A 26529-nucleotide genomic window follows, 5' to 3' on the forward strand; every position below is an offset into this window, starting at 1 on the left:
CATTCACGCCTTCTGAATTTCAGATGGAGACGATGCTGATCTTAGCCCTCGCACTGTGCGTTCTCCTGCCGCTCGCGCGCGGAGTGCCGCCAGGCTTCCAGGTGCGTCTGGTGGGCGGGTCAGGAGCGCACGAGGGCCGTGTGGAGGTGTTTTATAACGGTGCGTGGGGCTCAGTGTGCGACGATGAGGTGAATATCAAGCTGGCTAATGTGGTCTGCCGAGAACTCGGGTACGGACAAGGTCTAACGTGGGCACACAGTGCCAAATTCGGACAGGGTCGAGGTAAGACGTGTGTGTGTGTGTGTGTGTCTGGGGATGGCCACACGAGGAAAACAGTTTTTTCCACCAAAAAATGCAGCTTTTATTAATAATAGTAATAAAAAACAGCTAAAAAGGACGAAAGGAGACTAGCTCTGTAGCTTCTGCTACTGAAACTTGGGCTGCTAATAGCTACATTGGCCATTACTTCAGTGAAATTTGATTTGAGTCTAGGCAATATATTATATATTTTAGCATAAAACATTTAGTAATTAATATATTAGCTGTAGCTGAGTACTTGACTAGCTGTCTTACTGTCTAACTGTCTGGCTAGCTATCAAAACAACTATTTTCTTTTAGTTTTTCAAAATTATTTGCTTAATAAAATCTATGACATGAAAAGGCAAAACCAGAACTTAAAAAATTGTCTGGTATATATATATATATATATATATATATATATATATATATATATATATATATATTTCATATTTCATTGTGAAGGACTGGCTTTCAGTCTAGGGTGTATTTTTGCCTTGTGCCAGTATAGGCTCTGACTCCACTGAGATCCTGAAGATAAAATAGATATTGAAAGAATTCATTAATTTATTTATAACCTGCATATGATAATGTTTAATTGTAGGTCCTTCCAGGAAACTGTAGGTCCTTCAAGCTAAAAGCAACAAACAAATCTTAACATGAACATCAACAATACCAAACAATGTAAAGCATCCCAGACAAAACAGACAGCCCCACAGCTGTTCCTCTCCTGTGCTGTTCCATGCTACCCTCAAGTTTGTCAATGCAGCATTGATGTTGCCATCAACACTTTCTGCATTATGACACATGTTCAAGGACCCCTCTACAGCTCTGGGCCGCCTAAATCATTCAGGGACTTCCTTTAGGATCTTAATGTTCTCCAGGGTCATTCAGCATCAGATAACAGAGTTGATTCCATACCAGGCAAACACTACAGCTGGCTTCAGCAAGCAAGCTAATTGACATTTTGGCAAAAACAAAACTTATGAGACTGGCTCGAGTAGTGCATTGACATTTTGTCATAGAACAGTTTGTACAGATTAAAAAGAATATGCTTAAAATGCATATAGTACAAGACATCTAAGAGCTTGTGGGAACCAAAACGGTGTAATTGGCATGTAAGAGACAACAGAGAAATGCAACAACAGAGAGACTTGGGAGAGATAGCCCACTGGAGTTTTTATTTAATGCCACTTTTATTATTATATACAACCTTAAGAAGCTGAAATATATTTTTACAGTTGCCCTCCATCCTTCATCCTTTATTGCTCTAGAGAAACTTCCCAGGTTTCCCTGTAAGCCAAACCCTCTACCTTCCTTGCATTGTTCAGTATCTTGCTTGTATACGGTATGTGTGTGTTTATGTGTGTATGTGTTTTCCTCTTTATCAGGTTGCATTGGCATTTTTACTTGTTAATGCCAACGGTTTAGTTTATAAGTGTTTTTCCTTTCCTTTCATAAAAAATTATGAGTTTAACTTGCCTTTCTTGTGTCTTTCCTCACATTCAAGGTCCAATTTGGTTGGATAATGTGGTGTGCTTAGGCACAGAGACTTCACTCTCTGATTGTCGCTCTAACGGCTGGGGTGTAAATGATTGCACCCATGCCGAAGATCTGGGGGTTGTGTGTAGCCAAGAGGGCCCACGCCAGGGCCATGTACCCCGCTACAGTGAATCTGCACAGCCTGCTGCCGCTGAACCTCACTCACCAGAGAGCATGTCCAACAGAGGGCGAGGCCATGAGATCGCCCTGAACAGAAACTCTGCCCGGGGCTCACCAACCTCCTCCTCACCACAGCTGCATGGCCATCAGATCCATTTGCGCAGGAACAGCTATGATAATTCAGCCTCACGCAGGCAAGAAAACTCTGTGCCACAAGGACACGAGCTGCCCAATTACCTACGCAGTGGGGTATCATACAGACGCAATCAGGACAGTCAACCCAGCCCAGCATCCCAGTCCTCTGGCCTCGAGAGATCTGGAGCTCTACAGATGGGTCCGGTTCCCAGGTCTGAACAGTCAGATCCCAACCTAGAGCATGACAACAGAATGAACACTGATTTCACAAACACTGTGGAACAGGTATGATGAACATTGAATTAAACGGCATTGATCCTATTTGAACAGTAAATTCTACTGTGGTAATGTAACATGACAGTACTTTATTTTGTTCGGTAGTTCATTCACTGATCTGTAATACAACAATTTCCCTGATTGTACTGGTTGACTCTTACTTTTATTTGTCCTAGTTACTATAATTCCCATTGGTATAGCCCACATTCTCCAAGCACACTAGATTACAAAGCAGTGCAACCATCATAACACCCCCAAACACAACTTTTGAACCATCATAGTCCAAACATTGTAACTGTGCCACCAAAATATCGTTATTCACTGTTCCCTTAACATTTGACTAGTTTAGTTTGTTTTTTGTATCATATTTATGTCTTACTACCCAGTCTAGTGGCAAAGTTAACTCAAGAAAACCTTCAATTGCTTTCAATTACTGTTTACCAGACAGTCTACTTTCACCATCTGTCATGTCTTGGCATACAAAAACAATTATTTTGCTAAGAGCACTGATGTTTTTCAGTGTGACTAGAATGCCGTTAAATCCAAACATTTATTACATTTGCTTTCTCATTGGTCCATATATATTACGGTACACTGAAGATGAAAGTTGTTCTATTGTTTTGAGAACACAACGTCAGGAAGAAACAAGTGCCCAATTTGCATTCTTCTCAATGCAGGGTATAGGAAGAGGGAGTTTGGAAGAGGTTCGACTCCGCCCAGTTTTGCCTGGCACTAGGGGAGCTGCAATAGTAACGGAAGGGGTGCTTGAAGTGAAGCATGCTGGGAGATGGAGACACGTGTGTAACCTTGGCTGGAATTTGAGCAGCAGTAGAGTGGTGTGTGGGATGCTGGGATATCCAAAAGCAGAGAAGCATGATGAGCGCTTGTACAGGTAAGTCGACTGCCCACCTCCCTCTTCTTCATTTGCATCCCCCTCAGTATGGGCAATATGCTATTTCATATTTTTATATGAAGTACATCCAATTTCTAACACAGTCACTGGATTATGGGCTTGTCCAGGTTTTTAGACATGGGGTGGCGAAAGGAGTGTAGTGGGGCAGAGGATGCAGAGGACTAAGTTATTTTTGCAGAATGTCTGTGATGTTATTGTCATTCTTCTCTGCTCTCTCTCATCATCAGTGTTTTCACCCACAAAACTTTCTCTCACTCAGTGTTTTTTGCACTATTTTGTGTAAACTCTGTTGTATGTGAAAATCCCAGGAGATCAGCAGAAATACTCAAACCTGCCCATCTGGCACCAACAACCATGCCATGGTCAAAGTCACAGAGATCACGTTTTTCCCCATTCTGATGTTTGATGTGAACAGTGACCTGAACCTGAATGATTTTATGCATTGTGCTGCTGCCACATGATTGGCTGATTAGATAACTGCATAAATGGGCAAGTGTACAGGTGTTCCTATTAAGATACAATTCTTGCTGGGATGCTTTTCATAGCAGTGTCTAAATCCACTCTAAAATGCAGTTTATCCTATGAACCAGCTTGGAGAAACAAAAATTTCAAGCCTATTCCAGCTTCAAAAGCCATAATACAGATCAGTAATCGGGTCATCCCAATATACACTATATGGCCAAAAGTATGTGGACACCTGACCATCACACCCATATGTGCTTTTTGGACATCCCATTCCAAATTTAGTCCCCCTTTACTGTTATAATAAACTCCACTTTCCACAAGATTTTGGGGCGTGGATGTGGAGATTTTGTCCATTAAAGAGGCCAAGCGCTGATGCTGGAGGTGCAAGGGTCCAGTTGGCATTCTTATTCATTGCAAAGGTGTTCAGTGGGGTTGAGGTCAGGGCTCTGTGCAGGCTACACGAGTTCTTCCAATCGAACCTTGGCAAACCATGTCTTCATGGAGCTCGCATCATGCTGGAACAGGTTTGGACCTCTTAGTTCCAGTGAAGGGAAATTGTAATGCTGCAGCATACAAAGGCATTCTATACAATTGAGTGCTTTCAACTTTGTGGCAACAGTTTGAGGAAGAACCAGATATGGATGTGATGGTCAGGTGTCCACAAACTTTTGGCCACATAGTGTACCCAGATCTGTGCATGACACATTTGGGTATTTTTTTGTCCATTGCAGATCATGGTGCAGGCTGTCTTTAACACTGGATTATTGTACAAGAATAGTATCATTTGTGTAGATGTGTTTATGAAACAAGCTACTACTCTCACTTAAGCCATGTGTTTGTGTTTTTTTGTCATGTAAGTCGAGTGGAAATATACACTACGTGTCCCTTTCTCCATCGACTGAAATACATTTGTCCCCTAAATGTATTTTCATTGCAAATATCATGGAAGATTCATGGTTGTTCACCCAAACTATAGCCATTTAGACTCATGTCAGTAATTCCTCCTCTACTGTACTTTTCATTTGACTGAAAAGCCTTGAGCACCCCACTAAAATCATCCACACCATGTGCCTGCCCCCAGCCATAAATAGACAGAGCAGCAACGGAAAACGCAGCTTCTCTCTGTCTTTATACTTTACCACAGATCCTTTTTCTGGAAGTTATACCCTGCACTCCAAACCCCCTAAATTAGACAGACTACGTGCTGAAACATCGCCACTGGCTAATGTACTTTTCCATTTCATGAATTGTTGTTTTCTCCTTCCTTCCTTCCTGACTTTTGAAGTCAACACTCCAGTCAACACTCCATTTGCCATTTCAGTAAGAATAACATGGAATATACATTATGCCATTTTAGGGTTACTTGTTTATTTATTTATTTATTTATTTATATATTTGTTTCCATCTTTCGTTACTGTTTTTGATTTCTGGTGGATCATGGCTATAGAGTTTGTCACGATACAGTCATGCCCTGACTCCCTTGTTTGGGAGTGTATATTTTTTCCACAATTTATGTCATGGTTACATGCATTTAGTGGTACTTGGGGGAAGCATGTTGTCGAGGCCCTTTCCACTGATTGCATCTGTGTTTGCATCATGATCTCGACATCAAAAAGCTGATGGAGGAAATGTAGCCAGTGTTATGAAAAAGGTTGCATGCTGATTGAGTCTCAGGATTTAATCAGTTTTCACTTGTCTTTTCTTTGTCCATCTCTTACAACTGTGTTTTGGCCTCTTACAGATAATACAGTGTATTTATTAATTTATTAGACACTGTTGTCAAAGCAGCTTACAATAATATGATCCAAGCACAGAGTAATGGTAGTTAAGATGCTAAGTAGTCAAGGGTTAAAAATTTGTTCAAGAAACCAACAATGGCTCTCTAGTAATCCTGGGATTTAAACTCACAACCATAAAGGAAAAATCCACCTTAAACAACTTGCATATCAATATTTATAATCATTATGTAATGATTATGTAATAATTCAGTGGTGCAGATGATTTATTTTATGATTAACTTCTGAGTCTAATTTTTATTTAAAATTATTCCATCAACATGTTCACTTTGGCTAACAGTTTACTACATTACCCGCAATGCCGTTTGACTACCCACTGATAGTCATGCCAGTGGGAATTCATCTCTACCAAAAAGTGACCAGTGCAACAGGCTTTTCATCCTTTAGTCTGTTGAGTTCTCTCATTTGTACACTCTGCTCAAACACATAAGGTTCCACAGCTGTATACTGGCAGTGCATGTCTTCCTACCTGCAAATGATCTCATGGCCACATGTTGAGTATTTAACAGGAAATGTGTTGTCACAGCCCCATCCGCTGATTGTGGATGAAGTGTGTTAATCTAAAGGCTGTTGCCATCATAGTCTCCACATCAAACAGCTGACAGAGGAAACCTAGCCAGTGTTATGAGAAGGGGTGTGTGATGATTGTCTCCCTGAATTTGTTTTTGTCAAAATGATGTGATAAGGGTTGAGGCTTGGCGAAATAGCATTCTAGGCTAAACCCACACTGGGATAGATGAAGGAGTATGATTACGGATGTTTCATCTCATGTAAACGTTGTGATGAAGAAAGTACATTGTGTCAGAGTAAAATCAACAGTTTTCTTTAAAGACCAAGGTCGGCCTGTAATTAGGAGCGACGTTTGGGTTAGAGCGGATCTGTTGTGTTGTGATAGCAAGTGGTTAAAAAGGCCAAAAAAGGAGATTCACACCCACACCCACTCATAATGGTGCAGCCATTGCACAGCCATATGCAAAGTGAAACTTAGTGAAACTTAAGCACTATTTTATCATTCCAGTTTATTTTAGTTACATTTACATTGTCCACCATAGAATTTCTTAGATCAAGTCTCAGCAGTCTACTTAAACCTTCAAATATATATATATATATATATATATATATATATATATATATATATATATTAAAAAAGGGGGGGGGGGGGGGAGGCTACTTTTTTTAAGCACAATAATGTACACAATCTGGACAGAGAAGACTTGGTAAGAAGCCTTAACTAGTGAGAAAACAGAGTAAAGGAGGCATCTCTGGACAGAAGAGGTTTGCAATACCACTATGTTATATATACTAACAATGCTATCCTGACATCTTTACTTGGACAGGCTCCGATGATTTAACATCATTGCAGCGTGATGATGTTATCTGTGTGTATCATGGATTTAAATGCTTTTTTAAATGACTTTTCTCTATTCAGTACAAGTCTTGGATGAGTGACAAAAAGTCTTTAAGAGCTGAACACAAGTACAGTAGCATAGACTTACTACTCTGAGGCATTTTAAATCCAATCATAAAGCTCACCATTCTTATTTGGTATTTAGGCTTGAATAGGATGTTAAAATTAAATATGTACAAAAATCTAACTGCAAAAAATCAGTTTATAGCCTTAATTCACTCAGTATTTTCATGCACTTAAGAAATCTGATAATGAGAACACATAAGTGACCAAAGGTTGTTTTTAGAAAATCCAGGTGTTTTTTTTTGTTTGTTTGTTTTGTTTTGTTTTGTTTTTTCTAAGAAATCTGCTAATATCTTTAATTTGGTATATGATATTCCAGTATGCTCTATACATGACCACTTGAATAATCTGTTAACTGCCAAAATCAGATAATGACCATATATAAATACACTCATTATGTAATATCTTAGTGACGATTCATGAGTCCTACATGGAAAGGAAGTAAAATATTAATATACTTGAATTGCTCAATTTAGTCTTAAAAGTAATGGGTCATGTTATAGGTAATGTTCAAATCTGAACATGAGTTTACATCAAACTGGTCATTTATTAAGTCAGTGAATTGGTTCATTTAGACTTTAAACATGTTGTTCACTAATCTTACGAAAGTAGGAACTGTAATATAAATGCAGTGGGGTGGTAATTTCTTTTGTTATTACACATATAAAAAAGTATATAATACAACAAATCATTTGGAAACTTGTAAGCACATTGGGGTGAGAGTGCAGGATCAGCCATGGTACGGCACCTTTGAAGCAGTTGTGGGTTCAGGGTCATGCTCATGGATCCAGCAGTGGCTCTATGGTAGTCCTGGGATTTTACCTCAGAACCTTCTGGTCAACTTGGTAACCTTCTGCTTTGGCCAACATTAGGACAAATCTTCAGCACCAGTGTAGCTACAGTAAGCCCTTTTGCTGTAAACTCATTTTCATACAGTCCATACACTCTAAAAATGCTTAGCAGCTTAGAATTCAGTAAAATCCAATCTAAAATCCAATCTCTGCATGACCGGTATCACTTTCTTTTAGTTGTGGTTATTGTGGAAAGACAGTATAGCCTGACTGGCCTTGTTTATTTGTTTATGTGTTTGTAGCTCCCTCCAAACTTCTGTACTTTTGGAGAGAGATGATAGTAAGTCTGTTTTATGTGACTCGAATATATAATTACAGGACCTTGTACCATGATATTTTATAAATTTAGCACATTTTAATTAGATTTTAAAACAAGATTCTGCTGACGGAATTGTATATTTAGACATGATATATCATCTACTGAAAGGTTTTTATTCCTGGTTTATGCATACAGTTTGATGTGCAGGTTGGATTTTCTCAACATACATGTTAAACCAAATGCAGTGCATATGCGTCTGCGATTAAATACTGCAAGATCAGCCTCAGATCTGGGATGTTGGAAAATGGCTGATTTGTGATGGAGCATAATGCTGCAGATAGTCCTCTAGACAAATACAAAATTCCACCTTGCCATTAGCACTGGGATATAAACAAATAATCTGCAAAGATGCTCAAACTGATCATGATTTTCTATCATAACTGCGTAACAATAAGCTACGGAACAGTTCTTACACTTATTATCCCCACTGATTCTGTTAGCACACAGGGAAACTCTGCATGGGTAGCTGTAAGCTATCATTAAAAGCTGCAACATGTTAGATAGATCCCCAAAAATGGAAAACACTACACCATCCAGTAACAAGAATTTTCACAAAAAATAAATTACAAACCAAAATACTGCAAAATAATATTAAACCTTGGCTCAACTAAATATTTGTGTAGAAAGACTGCATGTTGTATTTTGTATTTTTGATCAGCAGTCTGATGTCCATTCTCTGAGGTTCACCCTCTCTGCGGTTCAGGCTTCCGGCTTCGTGTCACGTCTCGGCTTTGAGCTCCGAGCTGCTGTCCTTTCGGGCCGGGATGCAGTGCTCAAACTCCAGTAATTATAAGGTGGAATCCTGTGGCAGCGTCTCTGACTGCGTTTTAATAGCCGTGTTCGATTTGGCTGTGTCAGCACAGGACCTCGCCCATGTGGCCGTTAAAGCCTCAGCGCTTTCTTTCCGTCATTTCGGTTAAAGAAAGGTTTGTGTTTGAGAGAAGAAAAGCCATTTCTCGCCTTTTGGATGGTGTTTATGTAGCCAATTTAAATGCCCAACATTTTAGTAAATCCCTTTTACTAAATATTGAAGATTGACACTGTTTTCTTTGTGGTTGTGTCCAGTTCATTGCATTTTCATAGCTGGCTGGCTAAATACAGTAATACTTTGCTATTCAAAAGGCTTCCTTTCAGCAGTCCTTACTTTTCTGAAGAACAGATTAAGCTATATTCTTCAGAAAGAGCATGTGTTCCTTAGAAAAGTTTTAGAACATTTAGAAAAAGCATGACAGAATGAACTCTTCTGGGCCGCCTGTGGTGGTGGAAGTGGGATTTTGACTCCTAAATTGAATAGGATGGTCTGGGTCATTTTTTATTGCTGTCAGACCTTTAAGTGTCAAGAGGGTTTAGTGTGGTTTTTCTTTCCATCACTAGCCACATTTTGGGAGACATTACATGTATGAGGAGCAACCATAATAATTATGAATCCAGGCCATTTTTCCTGCTATTTCTCTTGGTGTAGGGTATAAATATGCTGGTTTGTGCTGGATGGCTGTTGTGCATATGTACAATTAGATGGTGCTTGAAAGTGCAGAATATTTCCAAATATAAGTCTTGGTAAAGTAAATGTGTTTCCCAGTCATGGGCCTTACTGAACTGATGAATGACACTGTTTGGATATTAATGCTGATTTTAAACATTGTAATCTAGATTCAGCAGGAGTTATTGTAATTGTCCAGGGCCAAACCAGGAACCCTGAAGCTCTGGGGTGCCAACGGTACCCACTGCACTACTCTATCAAACTAAGTGAATTAGTTAAGTTAAAATCTTTTGGCACTGAGACACTTTGCTCTATTTCCAAACAAGTAACTGGCCCAGATTCCTGTCAATCACATCAAGGAGACAGGGCCACAGCCACACAATTGGAAAACATCAACATACTGAAAAGCATATATCTTCAATATCCTGTCCTTTCTAAATATTCATATATTCACAGTTTTATCCAAAGTGACTTACAAGTGAGGCAGAATCCAATCCAAGAACAAAGGCTCTGTGTCCCGCTGATATTTTAAACCACAACCTTTCAGTCCCTAGCATTGTGCATGTATGGAAAGAGGTAAAACAAGGTATAAGTTAGATAAAGTCATATGTAGCAGTTGTGTTTGTCTAAAATTAGCTCTTAAAAGTAATTATGTCAGGGCAAAAGTAGTGTGTGTTGTGTAAGTCTTTCACAATTCCACACTGATTCCCTGGGAGACATGCACAGAAATCTGTCTGTGATCTTAAATGACTGTTCTTAAAGTCATTTCAAGGTGCTCCAGGATCAGTTTAATGTTATATACACCTGTGTTACCACAGTCTACAAAGCTCTCACTTTCCCCTTCTCACACTAAACGCAAAACCACTCACACAGACAGCGTCTTCTGTCAGCCATGCTTACTGTGAAACCACATTAAAGCAAGGGTAATACAGCCATCTCTCCTCCCGAACACAGATTAGCCACTAAAGAAATTAGCTATGACTCAGTAAGTCCGTGGTTTTATGGTTTCTGCCATTGTGCCCTTGATGAACTTTCCCAAGGGCTACTTCATATAATAGTACTAGCTAGATGAATAAATTTATATTTCAAAAATGAACTAATTTCCTCTGAATCTAAACTCCTTGCATCTCCTTTTCTTTCTAAGTTCCCCAGTTCTTTGTGAGCAGCTGATGAAAACCTCTCGTAGGTGTACGAGTGGCAAATGAGCACTTCTGCAAAAACCATGGCCTAAACCAGACCAGACCACCAACACACACATGCTGTGTGTTTCTCCTGGGTAGACAGCAGTGTGTGAGGCTTGCTTCTCTTGTGCCAGTGTGTGGTACAACCTGAGATGCAGGCCTGTAAATTTACAAAATGTCCTGACATTGTTTGATGAATGGTGTCCTGACATTGTTTGTTGAATGATGTCCTGTATTAGCATGATACCTATAATTTCTAGCTAGATTAAGAGTTTCCTTTTAGCTTCGGACTAAATGGTGACAATTCTATGATTTGTTTGCTCAAGAAAGCCATGTTGTAGCCCTGTTAACCCTGTATGAAGCACCATCATGCTTTCCATCCATTATGTGGTGTGTGGCTCCCAATCAACACCAGCCTGGTAGCTTACAATCATCAGTAGCCAGTGCTTATATTTAGACTAAATACCCATTAGCATCTCAGCTTCCTGCAGTCTCTCATGGCTCCTGCATGACTGCTTCTTTTAGTCAAATAGGCACAAAAGAGCCTAAGTTGTTTTTTAAAGGGCTGGTTTTGACACGCATAACACTGTTTTGATATAATTATCCACTTACCGCAAATGCTGTCAATTGACCAAGACATGTTTGTTGTCCTACCTTTGTTCTTCACTGGAGCTACGAGGCTAATGTTACTAACAAATAACAGAAGTTAAAACATGTTGCTAAATTCTTGACTAAGTGGGAAAATCTAATATGAATGGCACTTCTTTGAACTGAAACTCTGTGATGTCACTTCCATGGCTGCACCTATAGTGCAAAGTAAGAACAGGAAATCACTGTCAGTGTTAACTCTTTAAAACAGACTTTTAAAGTTTGTATTATATTCTTCACAATTGTTACGTACATGAGGATAGTTAATTGAAAGGTTAATTTGTTTTGTGAAAGATTTGACCAAACATTGTCCTTTAATTTTTTTTTCCAGCACTATAATGAAGAACTAACATACACATTAATTAGGTTAATATAAGCCATTAACATTTGAAGGTTCAGTTGCACTGAAAAGCTTAAAAAAAACTTTACAATTTAATTTGTAGATCTGTTGATTGTCGTTTGATGTAAATCAAGGATTTTGAGATCTATTATCATTTATCTGTTATTTATTAACTACATTTGCCTTGTAGCGCCAGGGCAAAGCTAAAGAGCATCACACACATCTTGGCTGACTTGTTTGTGCTATTACAAAATTGTGTAAATTAGATTTTTTTTTTGTTTTTTGTCCAACCACTCCTTTATGGACAGACTTGTTTGGTTCGTTGTAGTTTGTGTTAAACAAGTGTCACATATTCCTCACACAGCAGATCAGTAAAGTTGTCGCCACGTCATTTGGTTTGTGTATGCCTTCATTACATGCCACTCCATGTTCCAATCCATGTATAGCACTGCTCTATCTGTGATAGAAAAATGAAAGGCCAGAATGAGAGAGGGAAGAGACAGAGGGAGAAAAAGAGGCACAGGGGGTGTCTGCCTGCAAGCAGGGAACACTGAGATCTCTGTAAGTCTGTTTGGGGATCCAAGAAACCACCAAACCTCCTCAGCTTGTTTTGTCTATGTCATATATACAGCTTCTATTTATTTAGCTGACCCCATAAGGTAAAGCAGCACTTTGCTGATGTGTGTACATGTGTGCGAGTGTGTATGTGGAGTTGGAAGACAGGCAAAGACATGGAGACAAGAGTCTGAATCACTAAATCTTGGACTGGTGGTACCTCAACTAACATAAACACACAAAAATACGCCATGTTTACCGGCCTGTCTCTATGCTTAGGAACAAGGAACATATTTATTGAGTTCAAATTTGGTATGAGGTGTCAGTGTGTATTTTTCTGGTTATTTCATGGTTTATTGAATCTCGTCTCTCTCAGGAAACAGTGGGAATCCAAGATGGCGGATCCAGCCACACGGTGAGTTATGAAATAAAATACCTTTTATTCAGTTTGTAATGTGGACATTATTGAAATGCTTAAAATCTGTCTGTCTCACAGGTCTACAGTCAGTAAGAAGGGTTACTGGGTGGAGAAAGTGAAGTGCTCAGGAGCCGAGAACTCTTTGACACAATGTCAGACTCAGCTGTCTTTCGCACGTAGTGAAGTGCCGTGTAATGGTGGGATGCATGCTGTGGTTCGCTGTGTACCTGGTCCACAGTTCTCCCGCCTGTCCACCTCTGGACAGCCTCAAGCTCCACCCTCCTCCCAGGTGAGCACACCTGCCCATCATGACCAGTCAGTTATCATAATACACTATATGGCCAAAAGTATGTGGACACCTGACCATCAGAAAACCTGACCGGCTGCTTGGCTCTGGAAACCTATTTCGTGAAGCTCCTGATGCACCCTTGTTGATGTTGATGTTGCTTCCAACTATGGGTCAGAACTCAACAATTAGGAGGGGATGTCCACATACTTTTGGCCATACAGTGTATGTAAGTTTTGTATGTTTTGCTAATTAAAAGTCACCCCTTTTTACTTTGTAACATCAACCAAAAATAAATGTAGTGAAGCTGAATATTATACATAAACTCAAGTCAAGGTAAAAGTAAAAATACTATCATCAAAGTAAAAGGAATATGATCAAAATATACTAAACATAGCACAGTAAAAATTTGCTTAGATACTGTAATGTAAGTAGTTGTTATTTGTTATTTTCCTCGGGAAATTATATTTCTAAAACAAGATTGTGTATTTACTAATACCGAAAGTGCAAAAGTTTGCACTCCTATACAAAGGATGAAAAGGATGAAAAATTTTCATTTATAACAAGACATTTAATGTGTTGGGCTTTATTATCACAAGTAGCAAATAGTGTATGTTAAGATATTAATAGTGGAGTTAAAAAACTAAATTTGCATCTTGCTTGCATCTTGAATGTAATATAAATATTCTTTAATTACTTGTATGCCCACCTTTTGCATCCAGTATCTCTTTTTATTTTCTGGAATGCTTTTGAAAGGTTTCCTCACAAAGCCTTTCTCTACTTTTTTAAGCAGACAGTGCGTCTGAAAGCAGGTCCCAGGCTTGGAGAGGGACGTGTGGAGGTGCTGAAAGAGGGGAAATGGGGGACGGTGTGTGATCACCTGTGGGACCTGACGGCTGCCAGCGTAGTGTGTAGGGAGCTGGGCTTTGGCACTGCCAAAGAGGCCCTGAGAGGTGCATACTTGGGCCAAGGTAGGACATATTTTTTGGGTTACGGCAAACCTGTTCTCTGATTCATCAGCAAAATAACAGAAAAACTAGTGACAGTGAGAAATAATGTATTTGCAGTATGTATAAAAAAGTATAGCATAAAAGGAGTATAGGACCAAATTTAACAGTAGCAAGTCAAAAACATTCCTGCTCTTTCTACTAGCATTACAGAAATGAAAGAAAGGCAAAAGGAAGAGAAAGAGGAACAGACTTCACAAATGGTCCTTTTCAGATCAAATGGTTCTTTGAAAGGAGGCAGAAAAACAAATTAAGAAAAGTGTAATGGCATCTCTGTAATGCTGGAGCATGATTATGGGTTTGGCTTTGATCCTAATTAGGTTTCCAGTTCATTGTAGTGAACAGGAAACATCATATCATCCAGACACAGAAATGAACTGCAGGAGCCTCATTACTGCTCACAGAAGATCAGAATCTTCAGGATTACATGCAAAACCTCTCAGTTGGATCATAAATATAAATAAAAAAATATAAACAATGGGCTCTGTAACACAATCTTTACAGGCATTCACAGTTATCATATTTTCTGAACTATAAAAGCATATTTGAGATTAGTGTGTCAAAGGTGGTGTAATTTAAATGACTACAGATGAGACCTGGGACTAAAATCCAGTAGTTTCTACAAGTAATAATTCTGTAGCAAATTATCTTCTGTATTAGTGAAACACAGAGCTTCCACAGTAGTTACAGTGCTGTTTGAAAGAACCTTATGGTAATGTGTTTAGTAATATTATTGTTATTGTTCAGTATCATCTGTCATGAACATCTGGACTGTGACATGTCTGGGTTTATTCTGTCCAAACTGACCCGTCAAATTTTGTGCAAATTACATTACTGGACCTCCTCTGGTAAAACTAATCCAGCTCAAATAATGTTTAAAGCCCTAATTCAGACAGGCTTAGCTTTACATGGGAAGCTGGGGTAATTCCATCTGTCGCAGGTGCTGCTCAGTGATTTTATTTCTGTCCAGACTGGCATTGTCAGTGTTTTTCTTCCTTTTTCACTGAGAAAATTCCATCCCAAATCACCTACTGTTTCTCGATGCACATAATGGTGGGGTGATAATTTTAGTCTCATCTGGATAGACTGGATCTCTGTGTTTTTGCAGGCAGATGTTGCAAAAACATTTTTACTGCTGCTGCTTGACGCATTTATTCATTTTGCCTGAAGATTATGAGAAAAGATTTCCAGCAATCAAAAAATAATGGATGGTTCTATATAAATATTGTTGCTGTAGGTCGTATGATTTTGTCTACGTATTGACTAAGAGCTGCTTAGAAGACAAGACAAAAAAGAGAAAACATAGTGTTACACAGCTTGTAAAAACTTCACGTATAATTACGTACACCACAATGCAGTTTTCTCGAAATATATTTATGATGCAGCCATGTGAACATCAGTGTGACACAAACATCTGGGTTTGTAGGGAAAAAAGCTGCTAAAAACCACACAAATATTTTATACATTTTACAGAAATGAGAATCCTGTGTGATTAGGGCATAGGACACATAGGATACTTCTCTGCCCTCTAGAAGGTGCTGTGACAGTACGAGTGTAATGGAGTTTTGCATATTCTCTCCATGCTGATGTGGGTTTCCTCCAGGTTCTCTGGTTTCTTCCCACTGTCCAAAACATACAAGTAGGTGGAATGGCTACAATAAATTGCCCCTACATAGGTGTGAATTAGTGTGAGAATGTGTGTGTATGGTGCCCTGAGATGGACTGCCATCCCATCCAGGGTGAATTCCACCACTTTACTAGGATAGGCCCCGGATACACCGTGACCCTGACCAGGATAAAGCTGTTACTGAATGAATTAATGAATTCATTAATTAATGAAGGCTACCACTATCAGCATGGTCTGTGAATTCTTCTCACCTCGTAACTCAAGTTTATAATTGGTCCCAACTATAGATGTGCGCAGCACTGTTATTTTCTAGCACATTTAGTTGGTTCTATTTCCCAAAATATAAACAGACAAGTAGCCCAATTTAAACCACCACAGAATTGACCGGGAAGGTCCACTAGCCTTCATTTAAGCTTCATGTCTGACCACTTGCTAACATAAAAGTAAAAAGCTCTAGCTGAAGCAATGCTTATGTTTTCGTTGTCAATACACACCTGTAGTCTCAACCAGATTTTCTCAAAGATCTGCTCTTCTCCTAAATACTAGTAGTTTGTAAGCAGGAAGTGAGAAAGCAGAATCATGATACACAATTCAGACTTGCACATTTTAAAATAGCTGGCTGTTCTTCAGACTTTCATGGTCATGGGTGATGTCCTGTAAATTCTAAATCTCAGTAAACACTAGAAGCCATGTTATAAACTTCTTTATTCACTGGGTTCAGTGTCCTTTTCAGAAGAATTTGTGGTGGTCAACTTTGATTATTTAGTCAAGCCAATATAACCATCTGCCTGGTCTGAAGTGCCCATATTCAACCTTGAACAATCACTTTGTCATTTTATGGATGAAGGAAAAACAAACTATTGCTCATAGCAGGGAATTATGGGAATTATAGCCACTCACGCCATATCACTTCTCTGTATCTTCTTGATCAGTTACCATACCACACTGGGAGTTTGTTCAGCTGAGTCCTCATAATCTATCTACTTACTTGTAACTTACAATGTAACTTACAAGTAAGTAGATAAAAGGTTTGAGTTGATTTCAAGTGTGGCATTTGCATTTGCAATCTGTTGCTGTTAACACTCCTGCCCAAAGAGCTGTCACTGCCAGTGAATCAAGCCATCATTAGACTGAAAATTAAAAACAGATCATCATCATCAGAGAGATAGCAAAAACATTAGGTGTGGCCAAATCAACTATTTAGTACAGTCTCAAGAAAAACCTAAAGGCCCAAAAGACCACAGAAAACAACTGTGGTGGATAACAGAAGAATCCTTTCAAACAGGAAGTGTGTAGGGGTAAATAATCTGCACAGATTTAGCCAAATGCTTCAAAATTCATTGGATGGCACTTCACAGTGCAGATGGACATACTTCGAAAGTGACCCAAGACTTTTTTAAGGCAAAGAAGTGGAATGTTCTGCAACGGCCAAGTCAATCACCTGACCTGAATCCGATTGAGCATGCGTTGCACTTCCTGAAGGCAAAACTAAAGGCTAAACACCACAAGAACAAGCAGAAATGCTGCATTATATTCCTTGCAGGACATCACCAGCATCTGGTGATGCCTATGGGTTCCAGGCAATTATTTCCAGGCATGTATTAAAAATGATAATTTAATTTATGATTATTAGTTTTGGTCATTTGAACGTAAGTATGTTAAATTAAAGTTGAAAGTTTGCACTTTGAGTATATTCATTATTCATTATGATTATTCATTCATATTCATCCATATTCATTCAGTATTCATCATTCGTTATAATGTTAACCCCAATATACTGTGGTAGACAGATAAACCGTGTGTGTGTGTATGTGTGTGTGTGTGTTCTTTTACTTTGTTTTTGTATATTTGATTTGGAGGTTGTCCTACCAGTGTACATGCATTCTTTGTCTGTGTTCGCTTGCTTCGTTGGGTTTGGATTAAACACCCCCCCTGTACAAGTCTATCTGGTCTGGTTTTTCATTACAATAGATCAATGTTTCCCAATCCAAAGTAAACTCACAAAGTTATTTCTTTTTTTCCCCCATTTTTGGTCATCCATTTTCAGTCTCCTTTAAAAACATATATGATCTAAAAAAGTCAGTTCGATGCACCTTTTGTGTATGTGTGCTATATTGTGCATATGCTTTCGTTCAGTGCCTTTATGTTATTTTTGCTACAATTTTAGATTAGATTAGATTAGATGCATATAAATGACAGCATCTACTCTTTCTGGGAAGACAGTTGCGTAAAGGTCATGAGTAGAAAAGAAGCAGCCGTTTACCTTTGGCTCATCTTGATGACATCATGACCCAACTGTGCTGTAAATTACAGGGATTCCTGTCTTTGCACACTCTGTTTCCCGTCTCTCAGTCATGCCCGGTGTTTCTATTTTGAAGCATTAAACGATGCACTGGGTTTTGGGGTGTAATTTCGTAAGGGACGCCGACTGCACACATGCTTTTCTCCCTTCCACATCACAGCTGTGCCATTTTTTATCTGTTTTTTTTTTATGACTAGTCCAGTGGCTGTCTGGTCCAAGAAAAACATGCTAATCACTATTTCTAGCAGCTGAAGAGGGAGCTAATGTGAGGATAAGGGACTTAACACTAGACATAACTTAAACTGACTATACACACAAATAAACACAAACATGTTTGTCTTACTATCCTTGTGAGGACCTTCCAATGACATAATTAGTTGTATTAATAATTATGTGCATATTTTCTTGCATGTGTATGTGTTCTGCAGGCACGGGTCCTATCCATATGAACTCAGTGCAGTGTACTGGTCATGAGGGCTCCATAAGGAAGTGTAAGTATCAGGAGGTTCCACTGTATACCTGCAAACACAGCCAGGATGTTTCTGTTCGCTGCAACGTTCCCAAAACTGGCCTGTCAGCTACGGTGAGACACACACACATATACACACACATATACACATATAGGATTGATTGTAATAGAGCTCGTTGTTGTCTTTCTAGGCTTAAGGTTATGAATCCTAATCAAACTATTCAGCCAGTACTTGCTTACAAACCCCTATTTAATATATTCTCTACAGTCATATATATAATGACTTTCCCTTCTTTCTTTCTTTCTTTCTTTCTTTCTTTCTCTCTCTATCTATCTGTCTTTCTCTCTCCCAGGTGCGTTTGACAGGAGGGAGAGATACCATGGAAGGAAGGGTGGAGGTGTTGATAGATGGGCGCTGGGGGACAGTGTGCAGTGAGAACTGGGGAATAAATGAGGCCATGGTGGTCTGCAGACAGCTTGGCATGGGCTTTGCGTCCTCAGCTCACCAGGTATGGACCTACTGCACACAACTCACACTTTCTGGTGTGTGTATGTGTCCTTCTGCGGTGATACAAAGCACAGACGCCATGAACACACACAACCTCTCTCTCTCACACGCACACATCACACACATCTTCCATTCTCAGTGTGAAAGGCCAAAGACATATTTGCCCATAAAGCAAAATCCACAGGCAGACAGGCTGCGCACCTTTGCTTGCACTAGACAACTGGAATAGATTTCTTGTAGCCTAGCGTGCCACTGTGCTCTGGCTTTGTTTATATTCTCACTGCATTTGTTTTTCAGTCTTCTGTTATTATCCATGCAGAAGGTAATTGCAGGCTTTCCACGAAATGCCTCCACGCTTCTAGGGAAAAGTAGCAAAAAGTAGCAAAGACTGAGGGAAAACAAACTTTAAATAGTTGTGTTTTTTTTACTTGCACTGGATGAGGACACTGTTAGTATTTTATAAACCCGGGCTTCTAATAGCATGAGGAAGGGGAGACTGGAAAAAGGCATGATAACATCCAGTGAATGCTGCTAATTTTCACCCTACATTCGACTCCATACTGTTGAGTAAATCACAGACAGTGAATTCACTTCTCTGGCCTGGTTAATAACTCTCAAGATACTGTTTGGACTTCTGAGGCATGTTCATCTGGAGTATTTGTTGTTCTGGGCATAATTGCTTTGGCATTTTTGCCATTTTGTTATTGCTGGTTTTATAGTCTTGGCACTGTGTATGAGCTGTAGTTTCTCAGCCACTATGTGAATATCATGTGGTTTTACATCACCATGCCCTAATGATGGCCATGAAATATTTCCATTTGCAATTATTTACTTGGCAGAGGTCTTTGTGTTAAAAATGACTTACAAATACTTACGAGTTATCTGGACACCACTAGCAGTGTTTCAGTACTAATTTGTTATATAAGATAATTTTGACCTGTCAGTAATTTGTTCTGTCTGTGTTGTGTGATTCAGGAGACTGCGTACTGGTTTGGGAACCCAGATGCACAGGAGGTTGTTCTCAGTGGGACTCACTGTATTGGGACAGAGATCTCCATCCAGCACTGTAGGAGGAACGGATATGTGTACTGTCCTCGCGGGGGTGGAGTCAAAGCAGCCGGTGTTACCTGTGCGGAGAGTGAGTCAGTCATAGATACAGTAACTGCAGACATTCTTAAAATTTTTTATTTCCCAATTCCAGTGAAGATATTAATAGTATCAATTCAGGAGTTTGCATCCGTTTCTTTTAATGTGACTTAAAAATAAATAATAACTTTTTTACCCACCTTTTACCTTTATAATGGTCTCTAAGCTTTTTCGTATCCTCACAGTGTTTTTAGATCCTCTCAGTAGTGTGTACTTTCCTCATTCTCCTTGCCCTTTTCAAATCATGCCTGGAGATAGAGAGTATCATTGCAAAATTTTGACTTCTTTCTTTTGATCCTTAACTTTGTTTTGTTTAAAATCTAGGTTTTTTTTTTTTTTTTTTGTCATTTTTAAAAGTTGCATTTTGTTGCAATACAATATTAGTATACTAGCATGGTAAGTATAATAGTAGTTTAACAATAGTTTTAAAATATCTTATTACAGATAGCTAATAATAAAACATTACATTTACATTTGCATTTGTTGCTGGTTGTGTTGAAAATGAAATGCTACAAAATGCCTTAATGAATTTTCGATTTTAAATCTGTGTCCAGCGGCGCCAGACTTGGTGTTGGACTCTCAGCTGGTCCAGGAGTCAGCATACCTGGAGGACCGTCCTCTCCACCTGCTCACCTGTGCCCATGAGGAGCGCTGCCTCTCGTCCTCAGCCGCCCACATGAACTGGCCCTACGGCCACCGGCGCCTGCTGCGCTTCTCTTCGCGGATAATGAACCTGGGACGTGCAGACTTCCGGCCGCAGGCCGGACGTGATGCCTGGGTCTGGCACCAGTGCCACAGGTAAGAGCACAAAATCAAAGCAAAAGCAGCTTTATTCAGTCTGCTATAACACTCATTACCCTGGATTTATTATAAGAATCAAGTGTAAGAGTATGAAAAAGCGAAAAATGTTCAGTAAAGATGGCAAAGAGTGCACCAATAGAATAACACTTTCCTGAAGTGTTGACTTTGATGCAATTTAACTGTAGAAATTCATTCAGCATCACTGAGTTTATCCTGTTAAGGCAGGATCCATCATATTGTGCAATATTGTGCAACTGTACAGACTATAAGAATCATCTGCATTTTTTTGCCCTCTAGCAGGTGATATGACTTCCAGAATATACAGAATACTGACATGTATCTTATCTACATGTATGTTATCTAGTCTACAGTAATTTTAAGAACACAAAAACTGAATTAGCATGTCTGTAAACTGAAATTATAACCATATAAACCAAACTATAACCATATAAAATCATGACAGACATACACCAAAGTGGTGTGTACAATAAATTGTTTCTCCAAGCAGGTAGAATTTAGGGGTTCAGTTTATATTAGAGGAAGACTTATAGCTTGGAAAATACAATATATTTTTTGTATCTATGCTCCTTTTGTTCTTTATGTACAAACAGGGCTGGATCATAGACTCATTATGTCTGCTTTCATTATACAGATAAACAGAAAAGCCCTTGATCACATCCCATAATTTCTATGCGAGTGCTTGTAGAAGGGATCAGTGCATGGAATATGTGTAGTCTTAAATTTTGCATGTCTGAAAGCCAAAATCCCTATATATTTTAGTTCTAAATAGTCTTCTTTCTGGAATTTGGCTCTGAAGGACTTTAGCTGGACTTTAACTGACCAAAAGACATCTATTAAACACAAAAAATAATCAGAAGCAGACCAACACAGAGACCAGCACACACAGAAACAGAGGATTTTTAAAATCTCCAGAGACCCCTTTGGGCCTTCCTGGCAGCTCTGACTGTGTCAGAACCATAAACTCATTCAGATGTGTATTTTTTCTTATGGCTCTGCTCCGTCACAGTCCGGTTTCTTTATAGCTGTGGTCAGGATGCTGCGGTCAGCTGAGAGCACAGCCTGGTCCTTCTCTCTGCCTCAGAGCACAATGGAGGAAAAGAGATCTGTTCCATTTTGTTTTGCTTCTCTGTCTTTTATGTAACAGTACTACAGAGTGGAGAGTAGAAGTATGATTCAAAGTATCAATTACACTATTATGCAGTTTTCTTGTTAATATCCATTGTTCTAGATCTAGATTTTGTATATCTTATGTTACCAAAAAGAGATTAAGCAAACAGCAAAGCTTAATGACTGTACGGTGACACCCATTCATCAAGTGTCAAGTCAAGTGTCAAGTGGAGTTTATTGTCATTTCAGCCATATACAAGTACACAGTGAAACGAAACAACGTTTCTCCAGGACCAAGGTGCCACATAAGACAACACAGAACAACACAGAACTACGGGGACTACATAAATTACATAAATTAAACGTAAAGTGCACAAGTGCAAACATGTGCAGACAGCACAAGACAGAACAGACAGTACATAACTACGACGCTGACCAGTACACAGTCCTGTTGAAAGTGATAAAGTGACAGTAGTGCAAATATTACAGCTGAGGTAGTGTAAACAGTGTAAACATAGTAGTAGCAGCAATAATAAGACATGTCCAAAACATGTGCAGTGCATGTGCATAGAGGATGTTCCGTTGTGTGTATATATATATATGTATGTATGTATGCGTGAGTTCCTTTGGACCAGTTCAGTTGTGTGTGTGTATATATGTGTGTGTGTGTATATGTATGTGTGTGTGTGTTCCTTCAGTCCAGTTCTAGGTATTTAGGAGTCTGATGGCATGAGGGAAGAAACTGTTGCACAGTCTGGTTGTGAGGGCCCGAATGCTTCGGTACACTGACTGGCACATTTGCATTTTTGTCTCTTACACCCTTATACAGTGCATCTTTATATTCAGATTAATCATCAAATGAACCTTTTTCTTCATTCAGGTCTCCACCACACTGCCTGAGTCAGCTACAAATATTTGTGTATTTGTGATTGTGATTTTGTTTATTTTGAAAATTTAACTTTCATTATGGGCTACTTTTTTCTCAAAATGGCCACTTGTGACATAGTTAAGTGGCATATTACCGGCATCTTAACATCTGTCACACTCATGACATCTTAAGGCCTGTTCCAATATTTTATATAATAAAGTGAAAGAAGCAATTCATGACCATCGATTTTGGTGGGGAAGGACAACAGTAATGATGATACACCCTCAAATTTGAATTATGCTATAGGCTACAATCTAGTGAATAGTGAAGAGTAACCCTATGAAATAATAGTTGCGAGTCGGCAGCATACAGTCATCCAGCATACAGTCTAGCAGCTTATTTTGAGTAGTTTTAGTGTACCTTTGTTCAACTGTGTTCGATACAGCAGGTGTGTTTGCTAAGTTTCAGCAAAATTTCCAGCCCATCTCACATCTCAAACACCACACAAAGGACCTGAAACTAGCCCAGAAAACATGGAAACATTGGAAAAGGGATTTTGCTAGCCATTGAGTATTTTTAAACTAGCCCAATTTGGCAACTCTCCTGTCCACTACTCCTCCACTGAAAATGTTCATAGAGCAAAGCATGAATTCTGCTCCAGTGGGCTGAATTAGTGCTATTATTGCTTGTTGCAGATCCCATTTTGACCACTAGCATATACTAATTCTATGGAGCTAAATCTAGCAGTACTTTAAGGACACTTTGAACACTGCCAAGGTCTTGTGTGTGTTCAAACAGTAAAATCCATACCTTAATAAACTCCTACTGAAGTGGTCATTTGTGTGACAGTTGATACACACTTCCAAATTGGGATTATGCATACACCTCTTTGTCTGCCAGATGATTAGTAGATCGCAAGCTAGCTGTTAAGAACACCAGCTTGGGAGCATGTTAGCTAATTAGCTAATCAATTACTAAACTAACATGACCAGAGGATCACTTCTGCCACATTGTTCTTGTTGGTAAGGGTGACCAAAAAATCGACTGTCCATTATAGGCAGCTCCTATTGTGCTAAAAGTGGCCACTCATGTGACAATGTTGATACACACTTCTGAGTCATTAAGAGAAGTTGGCAGGTTTGAAGAAAAGTATTACAATTCAAATGGAGATTACGATGAATTCCTTTGTGTTTCTGAAGACACTACCACAGCATCGAGGTGTTCACACACTACGACCTCCTGACCATGAACGGCACAAAGATTGCAGAGGGACACAAAGCCAGCTTCTGTCTGGAGGACACGTTCTGCCCTGATGGTGAGTTTTCTGCTGAGATTGCACCAACTTGTGATTATCTTGATTATCAATAAATCTATCATTTTATTTTCTTCTTCTTTTTTTCATTTTTGTTCTTTTTAATCTGATTAATTGTTTGGCTGAGTTAATTTGAAAATATACTAAATGCCATTTTAATTTAAAGATATCCCTTTCCAGTATTTCAATCAGTTAATACTACTACAGAACCCTTAACTAGGCTTAACTAAATAACAGGTCACTTACTGACATTTATTGGCATGAGAATATTATCAAGTGCTTAAAAAAGCAGCTTTTTTTCAAACTAGACACCCAAACTAATGTAAGGTCACAGTATTCTGTATTTGTATATGTATGTCAGTGACCAATGGACCAGTGGTTTCAATCACTCAAAAAGTGTCTTACCTGCATTTCAAACTGTGATTCGTTCATTTCCAACCAGTCAGATTTAAAATAAAGGCCAGTATCCACTGGTTGTCTCGCTAAATGAAACACTTGATGTAAAAAAAAATTTTTAATTCACTGAGGTGAATCATTTTTCGGTGTGTGGAATTGACTCCAAAGCTTTGGCCACTAGGATATACTAATTGATACTAACTCAGTGCCTGGTATCAAGGAATCAACTCTTTTTGGGATTGACTCCCAGCACCTTTGTTATGATGCTACTTGATGCACAAAATACACATTAAAAATACATATTGTGTATGTTAATTGAATTGAATTGAGTTAATTGAATCAAATTACTTCACTACTTGTGGCATGAAGTGATGTAGTGCGTGCCACACCATGCTTCATAAAGTAGACCAACTAATCAATAATGAAATTTCAATTTGTATCAGTTTTGTTGAATAGTTGTTGTAGCCTTGCCTTACACTCATAAATTAAGTGCAGAGAATCTGTAGGAGTGCACTCTTTAAATGAAGGCTTTATCTGTATTTCATGCTGTGATTTGCATAGCATTTGCTTTGGGACTAAAGCATTTTAACTTAATTACCAGCTTTTTATTTAACTGCATGTGAAGCTCTCAATCTAAACCCTTTTACGGAAAATTCAAGCTTTTAAGCTCATGGAAGGAAAATGACTTGAGTTTACATCAGAGCTATATGATGTGGTCACAGAAAAAAAACACACACATATTCTTTGTTGTCTCCTTGGCAACAGGCCTGCAAAAGCAGTATTCCTGCTATAACATGGGGGATCAGGGCATTTCAGTGGGATGCTGGGATACATATCGCCATGACATCGACTGCCAGTGGATCGACGTGACTGATGTCAGGCCTGGAGACTACATCTTCCAGGTGAACTCCCACCTAACACACATCTGCCTTACAACTGTTCTTTTCCTATACCTGTTGTAAGATCTTACAGTTTGATTTTTGTGTTCTACTTTACTTATTGCTGTTTAAGTGATACTCTGATATTTCTGTAATTTTTCATTTGAACACTGTACTGTTTGGCCTGCTGTAGGTAAGATAGATGATAAATTAAGAAATATAGTGTATTAATGGGCTTGTTCTAATAAATTATAGTTGACTAATGACTAATAACTAAATTTAAATAATGTATTGTTATTTAACAAAGAAAAAAATCTAATTGTTGATAATGTGAGGCTTTATGTATGGAGACCTTTTTTTTCTTTACAATATTTTTTGTCATTTTCCCTGATTTTGTCTTTGCCAATTCCCACCCACCAGTTAGGTGTCCCCTGTCATATGACAGCTACTAACCCAGGAGGGCAAAGGCTAACATGTGCTTCCTCTGAGACACATGAAGTCAGCCAACCACATTTTTTCAAACTGCTGCTCATGCTGCATGATGGGGCGGTGTAACACACTTGGAGGAAAGCACTATCCAGCCCCCTTTCACATGCATGAACTCATAGATGCCCATGATTGGCTGATGTCACTGTGACTGACAGGGGAGAGGGAGAGAGAGTATGCGACCCCTCCCACCCAGAGAGCACAGCAAATTTTGCTGTCTTGGACTCCCAACCACAGGTTGCTCTGGCATCGGGGTTCGAACTAGGTGCCAGTGGTGAAGGAAATGCCGTGTAACACCACCCTGTCGGATTATTTTCTTATAACTTCACACCCTGTTGTGTTTAATTCCTTATTGAACATATAGGAAAACTGTATGGTTTTATTTTCACACATGGTTTCTATAGGTAGATTTTTTCTAAATAGTTTTTGCAAACACAGATTACACTGTAGACAGGTAATTACAGTAACAGATAGACACACGAATACATACATTGAACGATAGACACAC

The 26529-nt window shown here is 39.0% G+C and overlaps 1 protein-coding gene across 2 annotated transcripts in view; it reads left to right on the top strand.

Moving 5' to 3' along the window:
• The window catches only part of LOC113546729 (lysyl oxidase homolog 4), a 32279-nt gene that overhangs the window by 2173 nt on the left and 3577 nt on the right, over positions 1-26529 (top strand). The window contains exons 2-13 of one of the 2 annotated variants that reach the window (XM_026946725.3): positions 24-282; positions 1808-2379; positions 3048-3262; positions 12766-12804; positions 12886-13096; positions 13884-14064; positions 18458-18612; positions 18852-19007; positions 19982-20144; positions 20707-20950; positions 24149-24264; positions 25423-25559. In XM_026946725.3, coding sequence (XP_026802526.2) covers positions 24-282; positions 1808-2379; positions 3048-3262; positions 12766-12804; positions 12886-13096; positions 13884-14064; positions 18458-18612; positions 18852-19007; positions 19982-20144; positions 20707-20950; positions 24149-24264; positions 25423-25559 — 2448 coding nt within the window. The remainder of the gene's footprint in view (positions 1-23; positions 283-1807; positions 2380-3047; positions 3263-12765; positions 12805-12885; positions 13097-13883; positions 14065-18457; positions 18613-18851; positions 19008-19981; positions 20145-20706; positions 20951-24148; positions 24265-25422; positions 25560-26529) is intronic. The other variant, XM_026946726.3, reaches the window with a different exon arrangement.

Source organism: Pangasianodon hypophthalmus, chromosome 25 (assembly GCF_027358585.1).
Source record: "Pangasianodon hypophthalmus isolate fPanHyp1 chromosome 25, fPanHyp1.pri, whole genome shotgun sequence".
NCBI classification, from domain to species: Eukaryota; Metazoa; Chordata; class Actinopteri; order Siluriformes; family Pangasiidae; genus Pangasianodon; species Pangasianodon hypophthalmus.